Genomic DNA, 17,690 nt, shown 5'->3' with positions numbered 1-17,690 from the left:
ACCACAACTTTTATGGACATGAGCTGAGTTTCATTAACCTACACACATCATAATATAAGTTGTATGATTGCTGTTTGGAAATAAACAGACCGGTGCTGATTTAACATTTAATGTTTTTTTTTTCTGCTAGGAAACTTAATTGTACGATATCTATATCAAAGTGGTATTTTCAGGAAACCACTACTTACTTTTCCATCACTATGCCGGCACTTAGGCACAAAGGTATTTACTTTAGTTTAATCTTCTTGAGCTTTCTACAACCAGGCAACACGTTCACATAAATTCTTACATGGACAAATACACAAAGCGGCAAAACCCTGTCGCCTTGTTCTCTGCGAAGGTAGATTATCTGTGAATGCACAGAGAAATTTCTCGGGGGATGCTTTGGCGCGGAGTAATAAAACTCGGAGAGTGTTGCCTTTGCCAAGCTGAGACATCTGGTCACCTTATCACAGATAAGTGGGGGTTAGTCCTGGCATCTGCTAGAATTAATCCATTTTGCAAACACAGTTATCCTAATCTCCTAAATATGTCATTCCACAACTGTACAAAGCAGTATGTACAATTTCACCTTTCTTTCTCCAGCACGCACAAGATTGATCAAGACACACTTCTCGGCACCGTGCTATAAAACGTGAACGGTGACACACTATAGAAGTGGAAGACAAAAAAGGTTGGAAATCGGTGTCACAACCTGCACCTGGCCAACTATTTGCCAGTGCCCAGCCTGGTCTACAGCTAGCCACCTAACATCCCTGCATGAATATTCATGTGGGTGGATTTCTCTTTTGTTGCCTGCCTAGTCAGCAGTCACAGAACACATGGTGAGTGTTGGCAGCGCCCGGCCTAGGTAGAGGGGCCGCGGACGGAGGCAGTGGCAGGAACCAGGACCTGTGAGGCTGACTGACATTTCCATCTGTGGCGAGGCCTGGTAATTATCGGGGAGAGGAGCGCCCGCAGCAGCGCGCCATCTGCTAGGGGAGATGGCTCAATGAGGTATGAGCACGAGCGGCACTCCGTCGGGCCACTGCCTGCCTCTGACATGAGGGCTCGCATCTGCTACCGAGGAGCCGGGCCGCCCAACACAGCCTGCCTGCCTGGCCGAGAGAGGGGGCTGACAGGAGGGAGGAGAGCAGCCAAGAGCCCCTCTGACCCCCTCCACCCCCACCACCACCCACAGCCATCACTACCACCACTGCCCTGCCAAAGGCACACTTGACAAACAGCAGAGCCCACTCGCAAGTTTTCATACAGATCTCATCAAGTTGTTGGATTTTTGTAAGGGATGCTTCTTGGTTCCAGTTCCTGCAGAGGAATCCATCATTGTTATGTCAGTGTCAGCGAATGTTGGAACAGAAATACAGCTTGAGGTGAAACTCAGCGAGCAAATGTATTATATATTATATTGCTGTGGAAGAGGATGTCTGGGTTAAAGGCAGTTGCTCTATTGCTGTGCTTGTTACCAGGATTTGTTTCTGACTCATTTGTGAAGCACAGCTCTCTGAGACTGGTTGGTTGTGGGAGCCTGGCTCCGTATCACACAGCCTCCTCACACACCTGGCAGGTGTGTGTGTGCACCACTTTTGCATGTGTGCATGTTCTCATCTTCTCTATGTAGCTTTTTGAGCTCAGCATGGTTAGTCCAACTGTGGTTCTTTTATTACACTCTGCCCACAGACTCAGGCACATGCTTTCAGCCCTGCACACCAGCATCCCATTAACGGTGAGCACAGAGCACGGGCCTATTGCTCACTGAGCGGTCTAGATGTCTAACTACAGAAAAAAGAAAAGACAGCTGCGATGCACACACCTCAAAAACAAACTGTGTGAGGTAGCCGGGTGTGAAAAGAAGGCGGTTTCTATTGTGCGTGCTGCCGACCTACTTAAATGTGAGCTTTAAATAATTTTTCAGAAACAGAATGATACTAAGTGTTGAATCTCAGACTGTCGTCCTTTCTATTTTTGGTTTCTTACAAAGCATTCTGTTTATCTTTGAATAAGACTCATGCAATCCAGCCATTCAACTCTGGCTTTCTTTCCCAGATTTGTTCAGTTGCTGCTCCATGGCGTCACTGGTAGTGACAGTATGCTTTAGAGAATTAAACTTGATTTCCACAAACTTTTGCTGTTACTCGTCGCTCCTCACCAACTGAACGGAATCTCACTCTTGACATTTTTGCACCATGTAGTGCAAAGTGTTTCATACATGGCAGTTTCTGTAACTCACAAACTTACATTTTGTTTAAATCTTTTGTTTTTCAGTTTTTCAGCATCTGTCAAGTCTCTGACATGTTGTTGTGGAAGCTGTTTTTACCTTTGTGGATCAGTGTTTTCATAGTGCCCTGGTGACTCTTGCATCACTTATTACCGCTTGGGAATTACTCTGAAGGAAAGGAAGAGCAAGAAAGAGCAGTCAAGGTAGACAGACAGAGAGAGAGAGGAGAAGAGGAGGGGTAGAGCAAGTGAACTAGAAAGAGAGAAGCACATCTCTTCATCGCAGGATTTTATCTGACTGTTTGGACAGATTGGTAGAATTCAAAATGCAGCAGGGGCCTGTGATGTGGCAATAAAGCGTTTGCCTTTGATCCCGCCTCACTATTTTTCCCCCCCTGCACATGTGCATGTCAAAATCAATTAGATCAACTCTGAAGAGGCAAGGCAGCTGCGCATCCGCACAACAAACCTTTTGCATCACCTTAGTTTACCAACAATCTGCTTATTATTCTCATTGTCAGCTCATTGATATAAACTCCACCGCCGCCGTCACCTGCACGCACAACAAACTTCAAGGTGTACGAAAGATGAAATGATACACAAATAGAATATCCATCTTAAAAGACAGAAACACATGCTTACATCCTAGCCACAGCTGTCAATTACCTACAAAAAAACCACTCTTTGATAAGGAAAATTTGAATTTCCCCCTCCCTGCTCTTGGAGTGGCTTTTTCAGATGTCATAGCACTTATGAGAAATTTGTGACAGCATCAACAGCGCCTATTCCCCATTCAGCGGCATTAACTCTGTGCCATGTGTCTAACAAACGGAGGCCATTCTGGAGCCCTTAATGACAAGGCTGCTTCGCTCCTCTCCTCTCCCCCTCGCTCTTTTCAAATTGCTCTCTAAATGAAGTACAGCTGTGTGGACCAGGTGCTGCCATCCCCCTTTCAGAAAGAACAGGAAATTATGAAATCCCCAAATCCTTCACAAATGGCGGGCAGGAGGGAAGGTTGGAGAACGTCAGCTCGGTTTGCCTGGTCTGTAGCTACATGTCTCTTGTCGTTGGATAATCTTTCATTCGAGTTCCTCGTTCCGCTCTCTCCATCCACCTCTCCGATCCACAACCTATCACTTAGGAGTGCCAGGACGCACAACAGATGCACTGATAGTTTCATTCGGTTGCAACCTCGTTTTGACGGCTTGATTGGTATCATTTTTTGAAACATGCATTGATTCTAGTTGTTGCAGCTTCCATGCAGACAATTAGGAGTTTGACTAAGTGGAAATATATTTTTAATTGATGTATTTTTATATATGTAAGTTCAACATTTTAATAATCTAAAAGTTCACAACTAAGCTTAATAATCCAAAGATAAATCATCCTCCTTCTCCCCTTTAAATGAAGGTTTGACTTAAAACCTGCGCTAGCAAGCTTAGAATCCATTTAATATTTAAAGCTCTGCACTTGTTCTCTGTTCTAGACAACAGCAAGAGCACAACTGCTGAAGTAGGCCTCCTGCTCAGGAGACTGTCAATGTGCAGCTGTCAATGTCTCCATAAAGCCCCATATCCATAATAGACAAAGCACTCATCAAGCCTCAGCTTCATCTGGCCTCCCAGATGCCCCATCACCAGGGGCAAATCCCATCCAGGACTGAGCGCCGCACCATGCAGCCAGATGTGAGCTGGCAACATGGCCGTGGGGTCAACACATGGCAAAGGTAGACTCAATAAATGAATTATACTCTGATTATCATAAATGTGGCATCTGAACATGGCGCTTGTATTACTGTTATTTGGAAGGGAAATGGTGGCACGTAGTGTATCAGGTGCACTGCTGTCACCAAAATCCACACATGCAGAAACATATGAGAATAATATGAAGCTTAAATACACAATTCATAAAAAAAAAATCATTTTAATATAAGAATGCAACATTATGACTCAAGCATGTGTCTGCACACGTTTGGTAATCATTTACTTATGACTCAAACTTTGTGCAAGAACATTACAGGGGCTAACACGATAGAGCCAAAACATATTTCGGATTCTCAGAATGATTCCATGCCATATGCCCTGTATTTGTACATTATTCCACAATGTTCTAGGTCGCTCCCTCAAACATATTCTGTTTCGTCACATGCCAAAAAGACCTTTCCCCCCCATCCCTCCTTTCCTCAGTTTGACACGTTTTCATGCGGTATCTGGCTGCCCTGGCTCCCTGTCTTCCCCTTTAAAATGCCATGCCAACTTCAGAGGACCCAGGTGTATGGGTCCGTTATCAATTCCACTAACAAGCGTGCTTACTGGGATCACAGGACGCGTTGTGGCTTGCTTTTAAGTCCCCGTCTGTAGCCAAGGCTGACCTGAATTGGAGACATGCGGCCCCCTGCTGATAGCAGCCAACCTCTGATGGGCAGTCCCTCTCCCAGACTTGGCCAGCACTCCGCCTGGGAAGGAGGAGGGGAGAGAAGAAGAAGTCTTTGAAATGTTGGAGTTCCATGAAGAATTGAGAAGCAGGACAGAATCAAAGGCTTCTGATATAGGAAAGGAGAAAAAATATTGAATCAAGACTTCAAGATGAGGAAGAAGGCAAAAAAAAAAAAAAGCCCTCATCACACACGTGTACACGGTAGATCTTACTTACACTGTGAACAAAGAACATATCAGAGGTTGCAATTAAAGCTTCTCTATTTCTTTGCCATAGAGACAGTTGCTTGAAATGTAGTTTAAATTAAAAAAATCTGCAGCTCTGTAAAGTACAGTTCATCTACACTCATTAGAATTACCTTTACTTTAAAGTTAAATCCTAGGGGTTAGGATAAAAATCATCAACCGTTTCCAAAGCCAAAATAGGTTTTTGAAATTTTATGCTCTTTTTAAATTGTCGTTTTAATATTAATTGTTTTAAGTTGTTTTAATTGTCCTGGTGGAATATGCAAGGTCTTCCCAGAATAAAACAGCAGTTGCTATCTGCCAATACAAACAATCAATTTAATACCAGTAGTAAATTGTATAATAATAACTGTGGACTCCTAGTATTTTACTCATTGTATGAATCCCTTTGAGGAAGATACTGAGGATCATTTTTTTAGGTAATATCAAATAATTCTTTTCCGGGTTTGTAAAATAATAACAAAAATCTTGCATATATTAAAATATACAGTTGTATATTCATAATTGGCATTTGTTTATAAATGACAGCATAAAAAAACTCAAATTATTTCCATTACTCAACAATTTATTTCCACTAGTGTCATTTCGACTCAATCAGAATCAGAACAATTAATAATCCCTGATGAACTTATGTTTGGCAAAGTCATGAAGGTGCTTATTTTCTAGCTTCTCCTTTCCCTGCTCTCTGTGAGAGTGCACTTGCTCACACACAGACACAGACACACAATGCACACGTGTTGCGCGTGGATCGAAGCTGATAGGAAGATGGTAAAGTGAAGCGATATTAGTATAGTTGACGAAAACACATTATGTTACCATACTTTCAATAAAATTTTGAACTACAAGTGTTACGCAGAACATAATTAGACTGAGACTGAGCATAAAACAGAAAAGAAACATTAAAGGAAAGACTGCTGGCGTGTTAAGTACCTCCAAACTGCCAACCCATTGCTATTAGCTTCCGGCACGCTTTGTTATCTCTTAGCTGTACTGTTCCTCACGTGTGGCAGAACTGAACTGAACAGTCTGGGTGAAGTGGTTAACACTCACAGCAAGAAATTTCCTGATCTGAAACCACAAGGCCACTTGTTCTCTGGGTGCCTCTAACAATCAGAGATAAGCTTGTTGGATAATTCATTCTAAATAGTTAGTGACATGTTTGTGTGTCTCTATGTTGCCCCTGTGATTGGGTGGTGACATGTATATCGTGCCTTTTGCCCCGTGTCAGCTGCGATAGACTTCAACATAAAATGAAACATTAAAAAATTAGACAGAGGAGGCCCCTAATTGTTCAGCGGCTGAAATCCTAAAGAAAGCAAAATGTGGTATCAGTAGGGATACAGTACGGGTATGTACATATGTGAGAGGGTCTGTGCTTGTCACTTTGTCTGTTTTCTCCTTGCACACAGCTAAATGAACAGTAGCAGAGGTCCATGTGTCATAAAAAGAAAATGGGTGCATGTGTTAGAAATGGGTCTCTCTCAGCTCTTGCTGCTGCTTATACTGGTGGTGATGGTGGCAGCTGAAGGCCATTATGTCCAGGTGGCCTAGAGGATGCAGGGGCTTTACTGAGAGCTATACACAACACGCACACACTCTTTCACACACAGAGATAGAGAGCTTCACAGCTGCTAGGGCCCACTGCATGTCAATTAGGATGGCAGAGGATGTATAGGGACACATGGACATTCACACAGCACATGTATAATACATGACAGGTTGGATGGACCGTTCTGAGGTCTCGCAGTAGCAGTGTGTAAAAATATATATAAACTTCAGAAGGCATCACATGCGCACATCAGGTTCACACTGGCAGGTGGATTCCATGCGAGTTGACTTGTGTGGACTCACATGTGTTTGTATGCTTGTAAGTTCTACTTTTGTGCACACATCACAAGGCAAAAGAGGGAAACGGTGCATTGTATTTGAAGACTACCTGAGAAAAAGATGGGAAATTGTGATTTTCATTCACACCTGAACCAAAACAACATGGCTGAGGTTTCAGTCTGCAAAAGACTGGGTGATAAAAGCATTCGGGGGGCGTTACAGTATACTCCTAATATTTATAATCTTGCATGAAAACTTGCAATAAGGTATACAAAATACTTGAAGTTTGAATATACTATCATATAAATTGAGTCAAGTCTCCATTATGCCTTTTGCCTCCATGCCAAAGTGACAACAGGTAAACCATAACTGTACCACAGAGATGTCTTTAAATGTATCGTAACAACTGATAAATTCCAAGTTTCTGATATGAAATAAGCTCATAAATTGACTTTAAACTGACATCGCTGTTATTAGCAACCACATTTAGACTCATGTTATTAGAAAGTAGTTTTACAGTCTTCATGTAGTTTTGAGAGGAAGATCATTTTATAAGCTGCACAACTCAGGACTTGTAATCTTTCAGCCAGTGCCATCCCGTTGTCATGGAGATACACTTGTGCTTTATAAACCTTGTTGTCTTGTGTGATTAAGAACATATATTTGAGAATGATCTAAATCCTCATAAGTGTATTATAATGTCTAAAGTTTAGAATGCATTACAGACATGACCTTCAAAGAAAGTCTTACCAAATTTATGAAGCACACAAACATTCCTTTTAGGGTCAAAACAAGTCAGAAGTTATGTGCAGAAGCTAGCACATTATGCTGATTACTCTTATGAAAATTGCATGTCGCGGGGTGAAGGGTCACCAGAGCTTAATTCTGTTTTCATGTTTTGTTTCACACTAGCCAAGCTGTGGGTGTCTGTGCGTGAGGCACTGTTTGCTATTGGCTTTGACAGCCTGCAGTGTAATTGGCTCACTAAGGTGATTCAGTAATCGCCTGAGTGACACCTTCCCTGGCAAATTTTGACATTGGAGGTGGATGAGGATGCGGTGGGTTTCAAGTGCCAAGGGAGCTAACCTTGGTAGCAAACCACATTTATAGCAGGAAAATGTTGTGGAGACCTACTTCGTTCATTCATTGTATTTGCTTCGTGTAATGAAATGAAACAGGGATTTTTTTCACATCCTTTGACTGATGTGACTTCCACCGCTTAAGTGCCCTTGCCCCTGGCTATTTTAGAAACAGTCGCCTAATTTCATCATCTTTCCTTTTCTGACCTCTTCCTCATCACCTACTTCCCCCTCTCTTCTTACTTCTCCTTGCCCACTTGATCTTTACCTAACTCTTGCAACAACCCCTCTTACACTTTCAACTCACCCACCTCCTTCATTAACGCCTCGCTTCCCCGTTTTCCAACTCCTTCGCTTCCTTCTCCTCCCTTTTGCTCCTGGCGTCGCCCATGGAGAGGAGGAGCAGCCAGCACTATTCGTTCCTCAGGACTGTCCTCCTCATGCAGAACACAGATGGTTATTATGGAGCTGCACATAAATTGATTATGTTGGAAATTAACTGTTGCTGTCAAAGGCAGCCGCCAACCTGTCCCAGTGTGTCCCTGTGCCCGCTGATGCATAGGATCCAGCTGATGGACCAGATGTTTGCACAGTGCGCTGCTCCTTTTAAGGTCAGCACAAAAGTGGTATGGGGGCTCTCTGATCTCTGTGTCTTTGTACTTTCAGTCTATGCGCTCTTGCCTCCTAACACTTGTAGGAAGTAAATTAGGATTTTTTTGACCCTGGATTAGATGATTGTGGTGCTGAACTGGATGATGTGTTTTTTAAATTTTGTTTTAAAATTGCTTTCATTTAACTGTTACTTGTTAGAAGTTTCTTGATTTATTACACTTTAAAATTCAAATACTTTTTGAATATCTTCCTCACCTGCTATATTTTGAGATTTTTAGTGTGTTCCTTCACATATGGAGGTTACCACTAAGTAACATTTAATCTATGGGAGTTTGAAGTTGACCCTAGTTTTGTGCCAGAAGACCATGTAGTCTCTTCAACAGAACTATCGTGCCAACAGTCTCCAAACACTACACTGAAAAAAGAAAATAGTTGAACCAACTTAATTGAATTATTTCAATTGGTAACACCAAATTTAATTAAGTTCTTTGAAATTAAGTTAATACATTAAATTAACACAACTGATTTAAGTTACATGTACTTAATAAATTAATTGTTGTCAAATAAACATTTTGCATTAATCCAACTTAAAATTAAGACATTTCAACTTAAAGTTTTCAGTTTTTCCAACCCAATAATTTGCATAACCCAAAAGTAAAATATTGCTCTTTGCTAACCTAATAATGTGGTTTAGTGTAAATTACTTTTTGTAGTGACTCTAAAATGAAATTTTAGTTTGTATAATAAAGCTTAAATCAAAATTTTAAGTTGGCTGAAAATATTTTTCAAAAATTCAAAATCCAATGTTTTTTTTTTTAAATGCTTTATTGTATAAATGTAATAAAGTATTACCTTTATGGCAACCAACACAGCTTTTGGTCAAATACATTACACATTTGTCCTTTTTGAAACACATATGCACAAAATGCAAGTAACGTTTAGTAGGACCACAAAGTTGTCAACAAAGTGTAAAGTGCAACACAGTATTACACAAATATCAATCTTAACACATACAGTGTCAACTATGAAAAAGTGCCCCAAGAGTATACAGAAACTTCTCTTCAGCTATAGCCAATGAATAAATATCTGAACAGTGTAGCTGACCAATGGGGATGAAAAAATATAAACACTCCTTTAGAGTTTTAGAATGTCACAACAGTTTGTTGTATAACTGAGCACATCAAACCTGAAATTCAACCTTTCCCTTGAAACGAAGGCAAATATGTCTGAAAAAAAAAATAAAATAAAAAATAAAAATACCATACAAAGTATGTATAAAAGCACATTAAATTGGGGTTTGAGGTCTCTTGGAGCATAAAAAAGGCCCAACATCCAAAAGAGACTACATATTTTACATGCTATATGTCCAAACACAGTTGTTCCTTCGCATTATGGCACAAGGCCATTTGTTGGTCATTGTTCTGTGCCATTACTGGGAGCTTTGAAGTTTGATATACAGATTTTGGACTTTGGGGGACATCTTGTGCTGATCAAGCTGCATGAAGATTTTTTGGAGCACTTCAAAAGTGAAGCGAAAGGGTTTTGGATAAGCTAGGTTGAGTGCATAGATCAAACCTAGAAGCAGGGCACAAGCTGAGGCAACTGAAGTTAGTTCATGCAACACTTCCACACCCTCAATGACAATGTCTTCAGGTGGCTCCTGCAGTCCCTCCCCCTCCTTCCGAATCACATACACTGCCATGGTGACCTCCTCCAGGTCCCTCTGAACATCATCTGCTCCACAGTCCTACAGAGGGGTACAAGACACAAACACAAATCATCATTAGCCTCACTTCTTACTGTGATTAAGTGTTTGGGTGATGTACCAATATGTGTTATGTGCTGGGCTATTTTTTGGCTGGGTGTCATCACACACCAGAAACAGCAGAGAGAGGTGTATCAATCTGACTCTAATCAAATTGTAAGCAAGAAAGATAAGATTTCCCAACATGTCAAACTATTCCTTTGAACTTAAATAATCAAGTAAGCCCGTCTTACTTAAAACAAAGTCAATCCAATATGTAATGTGTTGTTGCTGGGAATTACATAATGTCCAATATGGTCATGATAATAAATACATGTCAGCAATCCAACTATGGTTCACGTGTTATGTTTGTTCTAACAGTTAACTTTTTTTGTGTCCCTTTGACAAGATGTGCTGACAAACTGTTGAAACTTACAAGGTATTCCTTGATCAGGCCATCTGCATCTTCTCCCAGGAAGATGGTGAGGGCTTTCAGCACACATTCCCTCCGATGATTAATGTCCACAGTCTAGAACAACAAATGTTGATTAATTTTAAACTCTAAATTTCATAAGACAGACATCCTTACTCTTATTGCTTAACTTACATGTACTTTATTTAAAAACAGTAATTCACAAGCCCAGAGATTCATTACAGAAAGAAAAGGGGATGAGTTCAGTGGTGTATTTTTTGAGTCGCTAAAAACATTCATGCATATGAAAGCCATGATTAGCATTGGCCTGCCCATATTGTCTTTATGAAGGATTCAGATATATATATATATATTTTGGATTCAGATATATTTTGACAGCCCTCTTAGTTACGAAGCATCTTGTTTGATGGTACAGATTTACCTGGTCCAATGTGTCCAAGATGTTCGCAATCTTTTGGCGTGTTGCTCCTCCTTTGGCACGTATGACTTTGATCAGCTGACTTGAGTGCATGTCTAACTGGGCCATGAACTTCCACTCAAGAGGAACAGCCATGAGCCTCTGGAACTCCGTATTTATCTAAAAACAAAACACAAATGACAGTAGATATTGTATTATGGAACAAAATGCTGAAACTGATTGTATGCCAAAATGTCTATATCCCAAAAAGTATAACATATATGGAAATTCAAAATGTAAATTCTTTCATTAAGTTCAGTGTTATAAAATCTCAACCAAATCAAGTTATGACCGATTCATGAAAGTTAACTGCAATAAATCCTGAAGCATACAGACTTCGATCACTTCAGTTCCATTCTTACCTCTTTCTGTGTGAAGAGTGCAGGCCATCTGTCCTTCAGTTCCTGAATGCTTGGTTCTTGGTTTACCACCTCATGTCGTCTGTAGGCAAACGTGTTAGCCATTTTGTCTGCGATGACCCTTTCATTGTCCCTTATCCCGATCTCTGTCAGAAGTTCTAGTCTCACTTTTTCCATGCTGTCCAGAGTCTCACCAGTAGGAAAGGATGGATAAAAGTTAGCTTCAGAACGTTTTGGCTTCTTCACTTTTTTAGCAGGGAAAGCATCTGTAGTAGCTTTAGATTTCAGTGAGTTTACACACAGCTCTGGACACCCCTGTAATTTGAGCTGGGTCCTGTAGTTTGCCATTTTGTACTTCAGTCGTTGTTTCCAACCGTAGCAGCCATTGAATGATCCAGGTTCTTTCAAACATGGGTGCTTTTTGATAAGGGCCTCTGCGCAGAAATGTGCATCCTCTGGATAGGCCTTGTAACGGTAAATTTCTTCTGCAACTCTTTTCAGGATATCAGACAGCATTCGGGCGCTTAAAGTCAACATTTTTTGGCTCACACGGTACTCAGTATTCCCCCTCTCTAGCTGTAGCTCTGTGTCATATGAAAATTGGGGAATTGCAAAGTCTTCTGGCCACTGTTGTGTTCGAGATGACATAGATTCAGGGGATGAGAGGATAATTGTGTTATTTGATGCCACCGAAATACCGTCATCAGACTCAAATGAAAGAGACAGAGATGAAGTGGACTGATCGGCACTGATCAAAGGTGGATTTGTTTGCTGGTGGATCACTTTGATTGTCCCCAAATTCCGAAGTTCGGTGGTAGAATTCAGATTAAAGAAGTCGTTACCAAAGTCTTGGTCCATGTATTGCAGTCTGAAGTTACCTTTTAACCCAAAGGTAGTCTTTATCGTGCTGAGAAGGTCTTCAAGTGACTCTGGGATGCCATTTGGAAGAGTCAGCTTTTCAATGTTGTTCTCTCCTAAAATCACCTTCAGTCTTGCAGGTGTTGAACCAGCCATGGTGGTCTGAGAACAAAGCACAAGCACAGTTAGTGAGGATCAACATGTAAACCACTGACATTTCCAATTAGGAGAATTTAATGTCAAACTAGAGGAAAAGAGAGAAGGCAAAGAGAGGAAGAAAGGGGAGGAGAAAATGAAGAGGAGAGGTGGAGATCAGCTGAGGCAGCGAGGAGAGAAGGCAAACCGAAGAGGAGAAGGGAGGAGAAGAGAGATGGCGAGAATATGGGAGACATTGAAGAGAAGAGAGAAGGAGAGGAGGTGAGGAGAATATAGGAGACAACAAGGAGAGGAAAGAAGAAAAAGAGAAGAGAAGCAGAAGGGGGGAGAGCATAGGATTAGCATTCACTGACTGGAATCCAGCAACCTGCATTAAAAAAATGACATAACTGATGAATTGCCAATGACATCATCACACCACTTTGGCTTGCAGTATAAAATAAATATGTTCTGAGAACACATTAGTATTGTATGGGTCTGGGTTTTGTTTTCCCACTTAAGAAAATACTTTATCATATTTTGAGGCCTCACTATTTAAACATGGACATATCTTTTCAAGGTGACAAGACGCATCCCTCTAATTTTGTAGTCTGCCAGTGGGTAGGTATCATGCAGTTCTTGTGGCTCAACAAGTTCCACTTCTTTGCTTGGTGATGTTTTGAGATCATAAGCTCTGTAGTGTTCCATATACCATCCGCTAAGCTTTTTCAGAATGAAGATTAGTTTGTCCTGCAGTATCACCATTTGGATGATTTCACCAAACTCTGGCAGTCCTCCCAGTGAGCCGTGGATCAAGATCATCCCACACTTGTAGATTATTCCATTATATGCTACACTTTTAGCCAAGCACACATTGTCCATATCTGGAGACTTCTGTCTCAGTGCATTTGAGATGTCCTTGTTAAGAACATCAATGTGAACAGTGGAAACATCTGTTACTTCCAGTGGGGGTTTGGCAAAGCTAATTGCATGCAAATGATATGCAATCTGATACTGATGTCTCTGTGAAAGGGAAAGAAGTACATTTTTGAAGCATCTGATGTTCCTTGCAACTCTTTTAAAAAAACTATGCTTTGCTTCGAATCGGATAGTCCATAGTGCAACCAGTGGCCCAAACTTACGGATCAAGTATGGATAATGTTCCAAGTAGTGGTGCTTTGGTTTAAGATTAACATCTGGGAAAACCTCTTGAAACTTGATTCTGTGCTCGGAGATCTTAAAACCAAGATATGCAATGGAGTCCTCAGTATGAACAGGACTGACAACAAGATCAACAATGTCCTTCAAGTCTGTTAAGATGTGCCAAGCAGGCTCCTCACAGGGTACACTCTGCCCAACGAACAAAGGCAAAAATCTGATAAGACTCCAGTTCTCGTGTGCATTCCCTCCTACACTTGTTTTGGATGCAAAACTGAGAGCCACAGGATGAGGTCGATTTGTTTTGTCAGCCCACTTAAAGTTGAAAGATGATATTGCTTCATTCAATGTACATAATGTGAAATACTTTTTTTTGATTAACAAATTGAGGCAAAGCGCAAGTTCAAAAGGAACAATTCCCTCAAAAAGATCATGTACAACATCAGGTGGAAACCCAGTGGTAACATCAAAATGTGAGAAGTGCTTTGACAAAATACACTTTGATTTCACACCATAATAACTGGGCCATTTGTTTTCCTCAATAATTCGTAAATGATCTGCATGAATGTCTTTTGTTCTTAAAGTAAAGACTTCACTTCTGACTTCAATAGTCTGGAACTCTGATGTTTCTGCAGTGCAAAATCTACATACGTATGTCCCTGAGAAATTTTCAAAGAATCCAGCAATACTGTGTGCACCAAGGTTGTCGGCAACAACACACTGAACAGTGCCTTTTACTGTTCTGCCCAACTTTGACAGAAATATCCCACTCTGTTCCAAAATTACAAGATCATTAATTACAGGTTTTAACACTTTCTCATACCCATAGCACTTCAGATCATTACTTTTGATTAAAGCAGCCAAATAGATTGAGGTTAAAGCAGAATTACAGCCTGGTGGCAAATTACCCAAAACCCAGTACAATCCACAAATTTTATGCTTCCTCCGTGATGTACCAAGGGGATTACATATTTCGAATTCATCAATGTATAATATCAATGAAATGCTTTCCTGCTTAGACAACAGTCCATTTTCATGGAAGAAGTCACCATCGAAGATAGTTTTGTAGTGCACAGAAGTTTTTTGAGGCAGATTATCTACAGTATTCAAATTAACAGCCTGATCCAAGATTGTCTGGCAGTCAAGAATATGCTGCAAAGACTTTAAAATTGAAATATATTGGAATGACTTGTTATTTTTTCGGTCAAGTATATATTCCACTGGTTCCACTACTTTAAAGTGGCTCGTATAGTATGCTTTTCGTCTCCAAGGACTGGAAAGTGGACCTTTATCTCCAATTGCTTTTTTTACAGGGTTTGTCTCACAGAGTACACTGGCTAGCTTTTCAACAACTGACTGGTCAAATTGGCATCCGTTGTCTTGTAATACTTGGCTAATAGTCTTTTGGGTAATCGCCACAGAAACAGAACCAATCAAATAGTTTAACTCCTGCAAAAGCTCATCTACAGCTGCATTAGACACAAGAAAGATGTGTTCCAACTTAAGGAGCACTGAAGCAATTTTAAGCTCAATATCCTTCTCTAAGTTTTCAGAATACCCATTGTCAAAAGCAGAATTTAAATTTACATCACTCTCTATAATTTCCACATCTGAAATATCACTGGCAACACTGGCACAAGATTCATCAACAGAACTTATTCCAGGCTTAAATGTGTTCACTGTACCAGAGTATTTTCTGTATTTATGACTTTTGAAGTTCTCATAGACATTGGTTTTATATTCACAGTTTTGGAACACACATGTTACAGTCTCCTTATTTTTAAGATGCTGATAGATATGTTGAAAATATTCTCTTTCTGTGGAGAGTTGATTATGGCCACAAATATGGCAAGTGAATGTGGACGCAGCTTTGGAGACTGCTTGTTGGGCAGGGTGATTTCTTGATAGATGGCTCAGTAGGGCGTTCCAAGTCTTGAACCTACATGCACAATTTAAATAAGTGCATGGATATGAGTGGCCTCGTCCGTAATGCCTATGAATCAGTTTGTAGTGTTTGAGCAATTCAGATCTTTTTGTTAATGTTGTCCCACAGTCCTTGCATCTCCACATGAAGCATAGCACTGGAGAAACAAAGAGACACGCTTTACTGGGTGTATATAAATAATTTGAGAAAACACAGAGGGAGAGTTGGGCAATATTACAATATATCAATATGGTGATATGAGACTAGATCTCATCTCAGCTTTTTGCCACATTGCCCAACACAAAGCGAATCATTTAAACACAAAATGTATTCATCAAATGTAGCCAGCCCTCTCTAATTAGATTTTAAAGGGATAAGTTCAAAACAAAAGTTTAAAAACAAAACCCAAATGCCCATAGGTACATTTTTTTTTTTTTTTTTTGCAATTGTTTTATATATAAAGCCGATTCCTGTTCAGTGTAAAACTGAATTAAGTTTAAATGAGCAGTGTTGGGAAGGTTACTTTTAAAATGTATTCCATTACAGATTACAGAATACATGCCCCAAAATGTATTTTGTAACGTATTCCGTTACGTTACTCAATGAGAGTAACGTATTCTGAATACTTCGGATTACTTAATATATTATCATGCTGTTTACAACTACATGAATGTGATTTATTACTATTACTGAAGGTCCGCGGCTCCGAACCGTAGTAAAGGAACCTCTGGCTAATACGTGGGTTCCGTGTCGGGCTCGTAGCCGAAAAATAGCTTTACTTTGTTGTCTAGGCCAACTTTGCTAGCGAGAGACAGAGAGAGGCGTTGAAAGGCTGCTCCAACGGAACTTATTGTTTCGGAGGAAAACACGAACACGGTGTACAGTTGAGTCTTAATAGCTTACTTACAACTGGGCTCGTCAGGCACGCTTCTTGGCTGCAGTGGTTATTATTATATTTACATGCTTCCAGCTCCCGTTTCTGCTTGATGATAACTCGTACTTTTCCACTCTCCTTTTTCTCCCTCCTCGCGCTCACAGACCCATAACGTGTATGGCAGTCCATTCTCCCTGCAGCACGGACTACACTACCCATGAGGCTACATTCTTTAGGGCTATGTCTGTAACACTCTACCTTTTAGCTTAGCACAACAACAACAACAACAAAAAGGCGCTCTCTCACCCAGGAAATACAGTCGCAAAGAGAGCGCGTGTCACCCTGTAACCATGGTAACCGTAACGCTGCAGCCTGGAACAACAGAACGTAGCTGTCAAACAAAACCCAAACAGTCCTGACCCGCGACAATATGAAACAGGAAAGTACCGCAGTGTAATCCATTTATTTCAACAAAGTAACTGTACTCTAAATACCACCTTTTTAAACGGTAACTGTAACGGAATACAGTTACTCATATTTTGTATTTTAAATACGTAACGGCGGTACATGTATTCCGTTACTCCCCAACACTGTAAATGAGACATTACTATTTTGAACTTGCATACCTTTGTTGTTGATGAAGTGAAAGTACGCAAGTTCACAGGTAAAACGAGCTGCCTGGCACGCCTCCACACAGGAATGCCCCTCTTGAGGTAGTCACAGAGCTGAGAAGAAGTTAGGTCAGAAGGTGGCGATGGGGCATCACATTGGACACCAAGCCAAAGGTGTGGCACTGTTCAGGGTTCCAACCAGAGGTGATGTAATCTTTCTGCCATCAGCAGACACCCCTCTGGAGAGGTTGACAGGAAGGAAAGGAAGCGCTACCCAAAGTCCTAAAGATTAAAGATATGTTCGAGTTAGTCTGTCGATCTTTCATCATGTTTACAGTGTTCATCTGCATCTATGTACTTATATATGTATTCAGACACAGACCAGAAGTGTGCTAGGTCTACAAGAAATCTGATGGCTGTATTTTCTGTGTTCAATAGCGTAATACTTTCTTCTATGATTTCTAATTTTGATTTTCTGCCGCACACCATCTCCCTCTCACACGGCTGATCAGTGCGTGTACGAGCGCTGCACGCACCCTTTCTCCTCGCCTTCTTAACGTCATGTACATTGAAAGCAATGCAAGCGGCAGTAAATGCATGCTTCCTGGAGCCACCACAGCTAAACTTTACCTCCTACATCACCCGTGGCCGTGACCGCATGAACTATTCGCGCCGACAGGCATACTGCGAACAACCACTCGTGTATAAATGCGCGCACCCGAAG

The 17,690-nt window shown here is 40.9% G+C and overlaps 1 protein-coding gene across 1 annotated transcript; it reads right to left on the bottom strand.

Annotated features, from left to right (window-relative positions):
• Positions 1-11,210: 11,210 nt before the first annotated feature.
• Positions 11,211-17,134, bottom strand: LOC120740028. The gene is made up of 2 exons (XM_040042101.1): positions 16,982-17,134; positions 11,211-12,426 (listed from the first exon to the last, which is right to left on the bottom strand). The coding sequence occupies exon 2, from the start codon at positions 12,418-12,420 to the stop codon at positions 11,389-11,391; it is 1,032 nt and encodes a 343-aa protein (XP_039898035.1). The 5' UTR covers positions 12,421-12,426; positions 16,982-17,134; the 3' UTR covers positions 11,211-11,388.
• Between the last annotated feature and the right edge of the window lie 556 nt (positions 17,135-17,690).

Source organism: Simochromis diagramma, unplaced genomic scaffold, assembly GCF_900408965.1.
Source record: "Simochromis diagramma unplaced genomic scaffold, fSimDia1.1 OVJJ01000304.1, whole genome shotgun sequence".
Lineage (NCBI taxonomy): Eukaryota > Metazoa > Chordata > Actinopteri > Cichliformes > Cichlidae > Simochromis > Simochromis diagramma.
The sequence above is the reverse complement of the archived record's forward strand: the minus strand, read 5'-3'. Positions and strand labels throughout refer to the sequence as shown.

Bases quoted from the DNA above. Each gene is read 5' to 3' on its own strand.
- LOC120740028 (XM_040042101.1), bottom strand. From the start codon at position 12,420: ATGGCTGGTTCAACACCTGCAAGACTGAAGGTGATTTTAGGAGAGAAC.